General features: G+C 35.4%; 1 protein-coding gene across 1 annotated transcript in view; it reads left to right on the top strand.

The window, feature by feature from the left end:
* The window catches only part of LOC121428598 (serine/threonine-protein phosphatase 2A activator-like), a 53,608-nt gene that overhangs the window by 3,922 nt on the left and 35,931 nt on the right, over positions 1-13,755 (top strand). The window contains exon 2 of the mRNA XM_041625355.1: positions 5,867-5,964. Within this exon, the coding sequence (XP_041481289.1) occupies positions 5,867-5,964 (98 nt within the window). The remainder of the gene's footprint in view (positions 1-5,866; positions 5,965-13,755) is intronic.

Consider the following 13,755-nt stretch of genomic DNA (forward strand, 5'->3'; position numbering starts at 1 on the left):
GTCATGAGCCCAAACGTAACTTCACGAAACATATGCTAAATAAATGGCTACAATATAAGTTGCATTTTTTTTTTAGCCTACACTTCTTTGTTTTTATGTTACAATAAATCTTAAAAATGATAAAATATTAAAAGTAGAACTAGAAGAGCGTTTTACTTACGGATGTTATTGACGCCATCTTGTCTTCTTTGTGATTGCATCCTAGTGACACGTCTATAGAGGGCGGCAAAATCATGAGCAGTGCCAACTTACTTAGAAATCCTTGCATCGGCCGATAAATTTCATGAATCGTACAATACTTGCATCGGCTGATAAATATCCAACTCATGATATTTTTCAGGGCTCCACACTAACCTATTTTTTCTACTGGTCCAACCTATTCATGTCGGACCAGTAGATACCCAGTTTTTCAAATTTTTACTGGTCCGAACGTAAAATCTACTGGTCCCAAAAAATAAAGAAAACATTTAAAAAAGGCGCAAGTTTATTTTTCTAGCCTTTTGTTACCCCCCCTAAATAAAAAGAAGGAATGAAGGACAAAAAGAAAGCAAGACAGAAATGAAGAAAGAAAGAAAGGAAGGAAGGAAAAGAAAGAATAAAAGGAAGGAAGGAAGGGAAAGAAATAAAAGGAAAGAAATAAATGAAGAAAGGGAAGGAAAGAAGCAAGCAATACAAAAAGAAAAAAGTGAAAGAATAGATGAAAGGAAGAAAAAAGACTGAGAGACAAAGAAATGAAGGAATGAAAGAATAAAGGAGAGAAAGGAAGCAAGCAGTCAAAAAAAAGGAAGGAAAGGTAAAAGAATATATTTAACAACTTTTAGGGAAAAAAGGAAAGAAAAAGACAGATAGAAGAAAGGAATGAATGAAAGAGAGGGCTGAAAGAAGGATGAAATGAAAATAAGAAAGGGTAAATAAATGATGGATGGAAGAAACAAAGAAAGTAACGAAGAATGAAGGAAAGAAAAGGGTAAAAAGAAGGAATGAAAGAAAGGATGAAGAGAAGGGATGATATAGGATGGATGGACTCAAGAATGAGAGAAAGAAAGGAAGGAAGGAAGAAAGAAAGGAAGAAATGAAGAAAGAAAGAAAGAAAGAAAGAAAGAAGGAAGGAAGGGAGGGAGGAAGGAAGGAAGAAAGGAAGAAAGAAATATAAAAAAGAAATAGAGAAAAATATTTTCTATAAGGATAGAAAGAATGAAAGGAAGGAAGGGAGAAAGAAAGAAAGAAAGAAAGAAAGAAAGAAAAAAAGATAAAAAAGAAAGAGGAAATATTTTCTATAAGGATAGAAAGAATGAAAGACGAATTAAAGAAAAAAGGGAAAATAAAAAAGAAAACTTTAACAAAAAATTATAGAAGAGAGGGAAGAAACAAAGAAAGATTGAAAAGAAAGAAGGAAAGAAAGATAGGAAGAAAACAGAGGAAGAAAGCTCCATGTAAAACCATCATCATAAATATTTTATCAGTATCTTTTTGGCTCAATTAAAGTAGCTACGAAAGAAAGTCAGAAACCAAGTGTATCAACACACACATAATTGCATATGTGGGGCTGATATGTATTCAGACGATGTCACCCGAAACCCGATCTGTTTGAACCAAACAGAAGTGAAAATTTTTCCTTTTACTGCTTACAAATGACAGAGTTACTCCAATTTTTAGGAAATATGGACATTATAAGAGCCTTTCATGAGTATGAACCGTGAATTTTGACAGTTATGTGAGAGATTTCTGCCAGAGTTTAGCCAAGTTTCGTTCGCGCAGCCAATAGAGAATTTACCATGTGGATCGTGTGGCTGGCTAGCTACATGTACACTGTATCTACTCTAGTAATACTTGCGTGTGATTCATTCTGTGTGTATTCTGTGTGTGAATGACAGAATTTGTCGGGGGGGAAATGGTTTGCAGTGAATTTGACCATTTCTGGAAAAGTTATTGGCCCAACAATGGTTTTTATTACTTTTTATGTCGGACCCTTAAAATCGTGCTATTTTCGGAAAAATTACTGGCCCGAGAATGATATTTTTTACTGGTCATGTCGGACCAGTAAATCTTCCTATTTCTGAAAATCTACCGGCCCGACAGCGATTTTTACCGGTCTGGGACCGTCGGACCGCCGCTAGTGTCGAGCCCTGTTTATATCATTGTTTTATGAATTGCATTTGAATAGAATACAAAATAACATACAAATTAACTTGTATAGTAACTTGTACTTCGAGTGTTGATTTTTAACTGCAATACAGAGTTTTAATTTGAAAATCAGTCATTTTGACATACAGTTCTCCTTTCAGAAGTAAGTTCGTACATGTGGCTTTGCATCATTCATTATATTTTTTAACGGATTTATTCAAAGATATTACTCTTTACACGATCTATTCGTCACAAATGATTTTAAGAACTCTGCAGTGCTACTACTCACTGCTACCTTATTTGTAGTAACAATATGCAGGCACTGCCGCACTGCAGTCCCATACATTGAATCTCTTGCTGTACAGTAAATTAAAATGCCATTATATTGATTTTGAATACGTTATTTCTTGTCATAGAACCTGTAGCACGTCAAGATCAAAAAAAATTTCAAGGTTTTAATTCTTGAGCTTTCTATGTCATAAGATGGCATAGGGAGGCAGCGTAGCTCAGTCGGTTAGAGCGCATGTTTTGAATAAAATCGTAGATCTCAACATGAGGGGTTCGAATCCTGCTCATGCCAAAATGCGTCTAACAAAAAAGTCTGATGCTATACCTTTGTGTGTTAGCGTGCCTCTTCACTGTATCCAGTGCAGGTGTGAATGCAGTTGGAAAACACTCTGTCCATCGGAAAGGACGCAAATGTTGGTCCCGTGTAGGAGAGTCACAACCTATGCATGTTAAAACCAATACACTATTCGTCAAGGAGTAGGGTGTTCACCCAGTGTATTGCACCTGCCGGTCCCGGCAAAATTCAGGTCAAGTACCCAATGAGTTTATGCCCAGGAGGGCCCTGCATCGTATACATCCAGATCCAGAAGATTTAAAAAAAAAAATGAGATCAAAATTGAGCAATTTGCAGAGTGCTGGCAAAACAATAAAGTACATTAGAAATAAGTTAAACAATAAAATACATTAGGCAAAGCCAAAGAGAATGGTTGACATTTGTATTGTATATTTGCATGACTTAGGTTTTCAAGGTACCACCCATCTTAAACTAAAATCAAGATCAAGCAATGAATAACATTAGCTTTCAAGAGTGCTTGTGAATCAATACAATAAGTAAAAATAAGTAAGGCAATAAAATACATACATGTAAGCAGAATAGAAATATTACATTTCTTGCATATTTTACATTAAATGTTTGCAAGAAACCACCAATTCAAAGCTAATTTCAAGATAAAACATTGCATAATGAGCCTTTCTCGGTAACAAGGTAAAAACAATCAAATATATTGAAGATAAATAAAACAAGAAAATACATACTGTATGAGACCCTAATTTCATGAATGTCATCAATTCATGAGATATTATGCCTAATTGGCATATCAATTATTAGAAAATGGTAACAAAACCTAAAAAGTTGTGGATCCTCTTCACAACAAGTTTCTTTTTGCTGCATTGCTTAATTATCGCAATATTCAAAAGTCAATCAGAGTAAGTGCAATAGAATTGTGCCATGTCTACAACAAAGAAAATAATTGATTTAACCTTTTCACCTTTGTCGAATTTCACGACTAAATTTGATAAAAGAACTAGAATTTTAATTCGTCATGAGGACGAATTAGGTGATCTATCTCTGATTTTATGAACACGAAGACAATCAGCACGTTTATTGAGATAAATATGATCATCATGAGGAAAACTGAACTTTTCTTACAAAAAGAATATGTTAAATACTCTTGAAAAAGAGGGAAATCAAATGAGAATATGTGAAATACATGTAGGTGTACATGTAGGCGATACACATTGTACATGTTATAGGCTTAATAAAAAACAATTTTAATCTACTTAATTGTGCGATATTTGAACTTATATACCTTGTAATGGTGATTCAGGAACATTTGCAAAATGTTGAAAAGAAAAAAAAATTTACGTCCACTTTTGGGTTCGAACCGGGGACCCTAAGGACGCAAGTCTGATGCCTTACCCATTGGAAATGCATATGCATATTGTCGACCCACGGCGTATTTGCATATACCCCCGGCTTATTTGCAAAACTCCTGACCAATCACACAACGGATCAGTGCCCACCTATTGTTCTCGCGTTTGTGCGTACGGTCTTGGAGGTTAGTATAAATAAGAGTACGATATCGGACAATCCGTGTCACTTGATAAAGAGTTGCAGCGGCACTCGAAAGCTCGTGAACTTGTAAGCTAGTGAACACTTTTTGCGAGAGTGATCACAAATTTCCTAGAAAGCCAGTGAACACTTTTTGCGAGAGTGATCACGAATTTCCTTGTTGACCATAGTAGATTGCGAGACAAATGAATACCCTCTAGCGATTAGAAAAATGTAATTCCAAAGAGCCGGGGCTGTTTCATAAAGCTGTTCGTAAGTTAAGAGTGACTTTAAGAACGACTGGTGAGCCTTGCTTGTGGTAAGTGATATTCACCATTTGGTGATTATTTAGCGCGTACGAAAGGTTCACCAGACATTCTTAGAGTCGCTCTTAACTTACCAACAGCTTTATTAAACACCCACTCGGTGTCGGGTTCCATCAATTGTTTCTCATCATGTTTCTATCGCAGCTTGAGCATACGAATGCGCCAGCCAATTACGTTGGTGTTACCATTTTCAGTTCATCATGGTAACACGAATATGTTTTGAGGTACATTTCTGGTACCTCTGTGTTCTGAAAAATCATACCATCCTGGGCTCCGGCCAGCTTCGCAGGCCTGGGTTAGTTGAACTGTGGCTGTGCTGCACTGCCAATTAATTATCTCATATTCCCCAGGGATTTAACTTTCATTTGTTAGGTAATTAGTTAACATAAAGAGACTGATTTGTTAGGTAATTAGTTAACATAAATAGACTGTATCATGAAATTAGCTTACTCTCAGTCTCAGGATCAGGCTGCTCTGAGCCTGAGGCTGTGCTGCACTGCCAATTAATTATCTCATATTCTCAAGAGACTCATTTTGTATAATATAAACTTAGATGATAAAAGTGAAATCAGGAGAAATTGCTGTAAATCTCATCATGCAGAGTGCAAAACAAAGGCTAAAATCACTCAAGAATTTGAAAAAAGTACAGATGTAGATTGGTAAAATTATTGCAATGATTCTAACTATAAAAGCCCAGTTTTCTGTCTGTGATGTATCAGCCTATTCAGGGAAAAAATTACACAGGGGTTTATGGGCTATGCTCAAAAGAGCCCCGGGGGCCGTTTCATAAAGCTGTTCGTAAGTTAAGAGCGACTTTAAGAACGACTGGTGATCCTTGTGGTAAATGGTATATTTATCCGCGGTGGTTTAGCACGTAAGAAAGGTTCACCAGTCGTTCTTAAAGTCGCTCTTATCTTGCGAACAGCTTTATGAAACGGCCCCCTGGAAACACAAAAAGTAGTCCTGGAAAATCTCTATTTATTGCAATGTTACAGCTTATCCAGGGTTGCAGATTTAGGCAGTAACTTGTGAAAAGTAGCCCCTGAAAATGATTTTTTTTTTGTACCTGATTCTGTTCACCAGATTGGCCGTGAGATCACTAACACCAACACCAAACTTGACAGCATGGTAATATGATCTTATAACAAAGTTTTGAAATTTTCATTATTTTGCTGAAAGTTGGATCAGCTGAATTGCTGGAAGCATGTCTTTACTGGATATGTGTAATGAGTGAGCTCATTTGTGCGAGCTGATGGTCTTTCAAACTTTCCTCCTTTTTTTTCCAAAATTATACTAGGGGAAAGTTCAAGTGCCCCTTCAATTCCAACAGAATTTGTGACTCCTGTGAAAGAAATCAAAGTACCAGAGGATTTAAAGAAATGGCAAGAATCACAAGTAAGTATGGACTCTAATAGACCATTGCTCTAAATTTGCACTTCATAGTCAATTTTGAACCAAGTGTAAATTCCACGATCAAGCATAAGTCAAAATATTAAAAGCTAATTTATAGTTGATTCACATTTATTTGTGCTTTGAACTTTCTTTCAATGCCCCTATTATGCTTGATTCCCACTTAACGCAAGATACTGGCAATGCCCTATCCATGATTAACATCCATGTACCAAACTTTGTTGTACTGTATATTGTAACTGATCTCAGTGTAGGGTGGGTAATGAGTGAGTTATGTCTGTTTTCAATGAATTGCATATGGCTTCCATCTTGGACGAATACTAGTAACCATTTCCCCAGATGCGGATTTTGGTAGATTCCTGAGGTCAAATAGTACCAGATACATGTACAAAACCTTTTGTTGCAATTTTTTTCGGGTCAACCATACCAACTACCATATCAACCATACAAATTATACAGAATACTCAAATTGTTTGGAACAATATAGTGAAAATATACTGTATGATATTCTCCATACAAAATGCAACATTGACTATTGATATCATAATACACACCTTTGATATCTGAAGTCTACCGACTTCAAAATTTATATAATATTCTTTAAAAAAAAATGCAAACAGCTAATTAAACAATAAGAAGTGTTGTAAATAAAAGGAATAAAATAATGTTTTGTTTACACAGGGTAGCCCCTTTAGTTAGGAAACTGCTGTACCAGCGGGCCCTGCATAACATAATATGTTATTATTGCTCTTCTCCAATCTAAATGCTGAGCACAGAAGGCAGAAGGTCCTCAGTATTTGGTATGACTTTGCCAAGGATTGAACCACTTCCTATTCACAAGGTGGGCGCATTATCACTGAGCCGCCATGAACAGTGCATGGTGTTCAACACTTGACAGAGCTTACAACATTGTTAACAACAATAGTTTCATAGTCATCACAATAATTATTTTGTTGTCCCCTTTACACAAAACTTCTGGCCTCTGTGACAAAAGATTGCAATTAAACATTAAGTTGATCAGTATTGAATGTATTTGTAGTCTATTTATGTACATAATAATAATAATAGTGGCATATTTACCCAGGGTAGCCACTTCAGTTCCGAAAACTGTTCTCCCAACGGGCCCTGCTATTATTACCCCGGCTTTAGCACGGCTACCTTGATATGGCGCTCGAGCATTCAAGGAATTTCTTCCTACCTGGTACCCATTCACCTCACCCCGGTTGAGTGCCGCACAATGTGGATAAATTTCTTGCTGAAGGAAATTACGCCATGGCTGGGATTCGAACCCACGACCCTCTGTTTCAAAGTCCAAAGACTAACCCACTTGGCCACAACTTTCCACATGTACATTATTTCATATGGCTCTGGAGTAAGAAAGCGCACATTTACATTCACAGTATCAAGTATGAACTATGAACATTTCAATTTGAGCAAAGATGCACAAATCTAGTCTGTACAAAATAATTCTTATAGAGCACAACTACATGTACGAAGCAGCAGTGAGGTGTATGTTTTGTTCTTTAAAAACATAAGAACGTGTATGCATCAATTGTGCAAGCATACAAACACTTCTACACATTTGCTACATAGTAGGTCTAAATGAAAATTAAAAGAAAAACTCTAAAATTGTGATGGTGTGATTTCTAATGAAAATTGTTACTTTCTTCATAGTTATTAATAAAAAATGATTTGTACTTGTGTTTGTATTTATAGAGTTTGTATTCTTCTTGTCTTGTTACTACTTTGTGATGAGTGACTGGATACCTAGCATCAATACAAACAATGAATTATATGATTTACTGATGATATTACATTGACTTGAAGCAAATGGTTTGTTACCACATACAAGTGTGTCCTTCCACTTACTGGCTAACATTACTGAATGGTTATAATCCTCTTTCTTCATGTTTCCTATCTTATCCTCTACAAGTAATTCTACAGTAAATTTTGTTTGACCACCTTCATTCTCAGTCCAACAGCTATAAAGTCCAGTCATATTTTTCCTGACATGAGAGATAATAAGAGCATGGTGAGGAAGAATGTCCACTCCAAATGGTAAGAAAGAGGTTAATAGTTGCTGCTCTTTTAACGAGACTGACCAGTAAATGTTGCTTGATGTCTGAATTGGACAAGGTAACTCAATCATTTGGTCACCGACAAATGAAAGCATTGTTTGATATGGTGGAGTGCACAGTTGTGGGCGACATTTAAAAGTGTCAGTGCCAGTCAGCTTAGCGATAGAGGAGTTGATGTAGAGAGAAAGTTTTTGACAAAATGTTGGTTGTAGAAATTGTTGGAGTGCTCGAATTGTTTTTAAGAGTTGACAATCACATGACAAATGGTTATTTTGTAAGTAGATAAATATTGGCTTCAAAGAGAACGTTGAGATAGCAAGGTGAATTTTCGTGAGTTGGTTGCCTTGAAGATATAAATATATCAAGTGTGTCTGGTGTTGTAAGGAACCTAATTCAAAGAACACAATATTGTTATACCTTAAATCCAACAACCAGAATTGCTGATGTTTATCAAATGAATCGTTTGAGATATTTTGTATTTGGTTGTGTGACAAGAAGAGATTGTATGGCCTACTCTTTCTTGGTAGGCAGTGTCTTGGGATTGAAGTAATTGTGTTGTTAGAATAATCAATCGCACTCAGAGTAGTTATGAATAATGATGGACAAGAATTTCCAAGATTGTTTGAAGAGAGATTTAATACATGCAGATTTGAAAATTCCAAAGCAACATCTCGTATACTTGAGTTTGTAAAAATCAATGCTTGAAATGCCAAATTTTCATGAAGTACCAAAGTCCTAAGAGTCTGAATATCGTGCAATGCTTGTATGGACATGTTTGCAGCTGGGATATTTGAAAAATATATACCCAATATGCCAGGTATGCCTGAAAATAGTTGACTTGAAATGAATATGAAAGGATTTCCGTTTAGAAAAAGGTATTGTAGCTCCTGGATATTTGAAAACACCCCAGAATGTAGGTGTGATAGGCGATTTCTTTCCAGCTTTAACTCGACAACAAACTGAAGACCAATGAAAGCTAAAAGAGATATATCAACTATCTGGTTATCATCTAAATCTAAAAAAAAGAGGGAAGGTGCAAAAACAAATGTAAAATTTGGTATGGTAGCAATTTGATTTTTGTTTAGATAAAGTCCCTTCAAAGTGCTTGAAAAACTAACATGTTTGAAATCTGTCAATTTATTGTTGCATGCAAAGATATTGCTTGCTGAAAGTAAACTTGAATTTGAAGCTCCAATTGCATTATTATTAATGTTAAGATGCAAGGTTGAAGTTGAAATAGATTGGGTAATTCTATTGTCCGCTGCATTGATATAAATTGGTGTGCTTTGATTAAAGGCATGGTTGATGTTCAAATTAGTTAATAGGTTATGACTGATGTCATGGTTTAGAAGGGAGTTCAAGCTTTTGGGAAGTGTAGGAACCTCTCCCAACAAATTAAATGCTATGTGTAAAGTTCTTAGATTAATAAGATTTGAGAAGTCTTTAGGGTCGATTGCCACAAGTCTGTTGTAATTAAGGTTCAGCATCCGAAGTGAGGTAATGGGCCTCAGAAAACCAAGGAGAGAAATCTTATTTTTGGCAAGATTTAAAGTGGCAAGTCTCAGTAGGAATTTAAAGGATGCATTTTCTATAGTGTGAAGTACGTTGCCGGACAAATTTAGATCTTCAAGTCTTGGCAAAGCTGTAAAATTTGAAAGCAATGACAATCTGTTGTCATTAACTCTGAGGAGAATGAGCTGAGATGATCCTAACAAATTGTGATAACTCCAAAAAAGTTGTGATAACTCCAACAACCATCTCCGCATCATAGAGCAGAAAGTCTTTTTGTTAAAAAGTTGTGCGATAGGTGCAAGTTTTTTATGTTTGGCAAGTTTTGAAAGTTTGTAATGTTTCTAATTTGGTTCCAGGATAAATTGATGTATTCTAATTGTTGATAATCATAAATACCAAATTCCAAAATTGTAATTTTATTGTAAGAGGCAAATATATAAATTGAATCAGGAAAATAAACAAGGGAAAGAACTTGCAGATTATTATTATCAACGTTAAGAACTTTTAAGTTAGAGTGATATCTACCTTGGAATATGTTCATTGCAAACATGTTGTTGTAGGAAAGGAGAAGACTAGTTGGTATATTGAAATAATAATCACCTTTGATTTCAATAATTTTATTATGCTGCAAATTAATTATTTCTATATCTGGAATATTAGTGAATGCTAGTCTACTTATAGATCTTATTTGATTGTTGTCTAATATGATAGACTTGATATGTGGAATATCATGGATAGCAGAGACATCCACGATGTTGTTTCCTTGAAGGTTGATTGTTTCAATTGAAGGTAGGTGAGTGAATACAGTGGTTGTAATTTCTCTTATTTGGTTGAACGCAAGAGAGAGTGTCTTAAGGTTGTCAATTGTTTGCAGTCTGTCCAGGTACTCCACATTGTTGTAGGAAATGTCCAGAGTTGATACAGTTCTTGGATATATAAACAATCTTTTGGACAGGTCAGTGATTGCATTTCCCTGTAGATTTAGAGTGGATATTTTAAATGGAAATTCCGGTAGATTCTTTAGCTTGTTGAATGCAAGGTGAAGGGACGAAATGTGTGGTCCTGATACATTGCTGAGTATTTGATGATTCCAATCCGTCAATGAATTCCGGATGATAGATATCTCTTGAATGAAAGGTAAAGAACCAAGGTATGGTAAACTCTCAAGAAAGTTTGAGCTGAGGTCTATGTATACCAGATGTTCTGCATCATCAAAGACTTTCTGCTCTATGATGCGGAGATGGTTGTTGGACAGGAGAAGTGCTGCCAACTCATTTTGGCATGAGAATGACTCTTTCTTTAGGGTAGTAATGAAGTTTCTCCTTACGTCAAGTAAGCCAATATTGCATGGGAGGTCCTGTGGAATGTCATCCAGATCACGCTCTCTGCATGCTATATTGATGACGAAAGCTTTCCTCTCACAATCACAGAGACTTGGGCATCTTGATTGACTTGTATGTAAGAACAGGAGATATATGAAGTTAAGCATCTCTTTTGTTTCTATAAGTTATAAGTATCCGAATGTGATGATAACAGATCAATGTTTACAATGGCTTTTACCTCCTTTGTTGAATAACTTTTAAAATGACTTCCCTTTGGTAATGGTATGTAGAATTCGTTGTAAGAAAATCAGTAGCCAAACAGGATCACATGCATTCTTATTTGCGCTTCATGCATTACAGAGAGTCTATGTGAGTACATTGAAATGAAGGCAAGAAGCACTGGCATCAATGTCTTTGAATCAGTGATAGACATATTAGTCCAAACAGTACTATAGAAGTGATTGGGTCAGAGTAGTGAAAGAAAATAGAGAGAGTTTGTAATTGTTAAGCTCATCAACTACCTCTTGAGAGGCAAAAACATACAAAAATCTACAACCATATCTATTGAAATGGCTATCCTTGAATAGTTCAATCTTGTTGCATGTATGTAGTTTACTTTCTACCTTTTTGTAATTTGCTCTTAAGCGCCTCGAGCATCTAATTAGGAAGGAAAGTGCGCTGTACAAATTCTATGTATTATTATTGATATTATTACAAGGATAGAAAATTGCCTCTAAAGATGGTTAATGTAGTGAGATATATGACCAGTGTTATAATTGTTATTATTATAATTAGCCTATTATACTTTCTAAGTTATGATGAAATTGAAAAAAAAATTAACATTGGTTTATAAGATTTCATTGTTGATGCCAGCGCCCCATCGAACATTGACTATTCCAATATTATATTACAATATTAATAATTAGGTGGTCAGTCTATGACAGATCACCTATTGTTTTCGTCAGAATTTTCTTTATTTCTTTCTTTATTCTTGGCACCTATGTTTGTCGCCAACTTTTCTCGGAATTGGCTGAATCAATTTTCCTGATTTTTTCGTCATACATAGAATTTATCATAGAGACGGCATACTAAGCTTTTCAAGGTCATATGGTCATGATGACATCATCTACGTGCCATTTTGTAAAATTCTTCATTTGATCATATCTTCATTATCAATTATCAAAAATTAACAATATTTACATGACATTAACTTCAGGTCAAGGGTCAACTGTCAATGTCATCAAAGGTCATGACGCACGCGTCAAAGGTAAAAAAATTCTCCAAATGGCCTAAAAAAAAATTTGGGTACCTTTTAGGTCACTTTAAGCATTTTGAAACGCGCGCACACATATGCGCGCGCGTTTACGCGCGTAACGCCTTAGCGCAATGCAGACACACCGTTTTTTTTTATATCATTGCATTGATAATGAAATTCTGAGCAATTTGATACCTTGATCAACCTTCTACGACCATTAATAACGAAATTAAACCCCGTTAAAGTTTGCAGCATGTGCGCGCGCGAGCTCTCACTATAGGCCATATATGGGCAAAAACATGCCTATTGCAAATTCACTGTAGCTCTTGAAATAGTCCATTGACCCCCAATTTTTTTTTCATATATCGATAGAGTATGAATTGTTGATTTGATTTCATGTCACCATTGTCCCTCAATTTGATCATGACGTCATCAAAATGGCGTCGGAAGTCAAAATTTCTGTTTTCCTTGTTATGACGTCATAACAATTATGCAAATTAGGCTCTAACTCTGTGAATATTGGTCAATTTTCGATATGTTGTAGCTTAGGTCTTACTCTTCATGAATTCTTGCCTTTATTTTTCATTTTGATAAACGGATCATCCTGAAAAATTGCAAATAATAAAGGCATGTCATTTTTCATCATTTTGCATGTTATCTCTATGGGACATGACTTTTTCTCAAAACTAGATTCGACATTCCTCTATTTCGTGAGCCATATGTCTATTTTTACTTGTCAGCTTTCCCTGAGCTTTTAGTTTGTTGTAGCTGAGATTCTGAGCTTTCGCAAATGTGCCCTCCATTTTTTGATCAGATGCCGGGATCATGCCCGTTTTTCACTTGCAAAATTGGAATTGTAATTCTCAAAATTGCTTACGTGTAATCTCTATGGGGAATATCGTGGCTCAATGGATAACGCACTTGTCTTGCTTTCTCGGGGGCGCAGGTTCTAGTCCTGGGGTGAACAAGATGATTTTTTTTTTCAATTTTTTTTCTTTTTACCACCTCTTACATGATCCTTTATGATAATGAAAAGGTATAAAAGTTAAAATTTAGCAAGATAAAACAGATTATAATTATAAATATCACATGTATATATTGTCATACATCAAAGAGACCCTTTTACAGTGCTTTATCATCTCCCGTCTTTCACAAGTATTCCATCCATAGTGAACATTCTGTTGTCATCATGAAGATCATATTGATCTGCATGAACATGGTAACAGTGATCATGATGGCGAGAATAAAGACAGACCACCTAATTAGTCCGCATGACGAATTAAAATCTAGTTATTATTTATATTGTTAAATGTAGGAAAAGCAGATTTTTCAATCGGCTATTCCTGCATATAACAATAGTAATAGATTATTATTATCAATATTGCTATATACTTATATGCAGGAATTCCTGCATATAATAATATTAATAACTGGCGCCCCCATCGAAAAAATCAGCTATTCCTGCATATAACAATGTTGATGATAATAAGGAACAAGTGGGATGTCTATGGCAGTCTCACCTGCATTACATGATTCAATTTAACAGCAATGCTGACTTTGAAAACAACTAAAATATATTTATTTTTTCTAAGTTATGATGAAATTTACA

This window comes from Lytechinus variegatus, chromosome 15 (genome assembly GCF_018143015.1).
Source record: "Lytechinus variegatus isolate NC3 chromosome 15, Lvar_3.0, whole genome shotgun sequence".
NCBI classification, from domain to species: Eukaryota; Metazoa; Echinodermata; class Echinoidea; order Temnopleuroida; family Toxopneustidae; genus Lytechinus; species Lytechinus variegatus.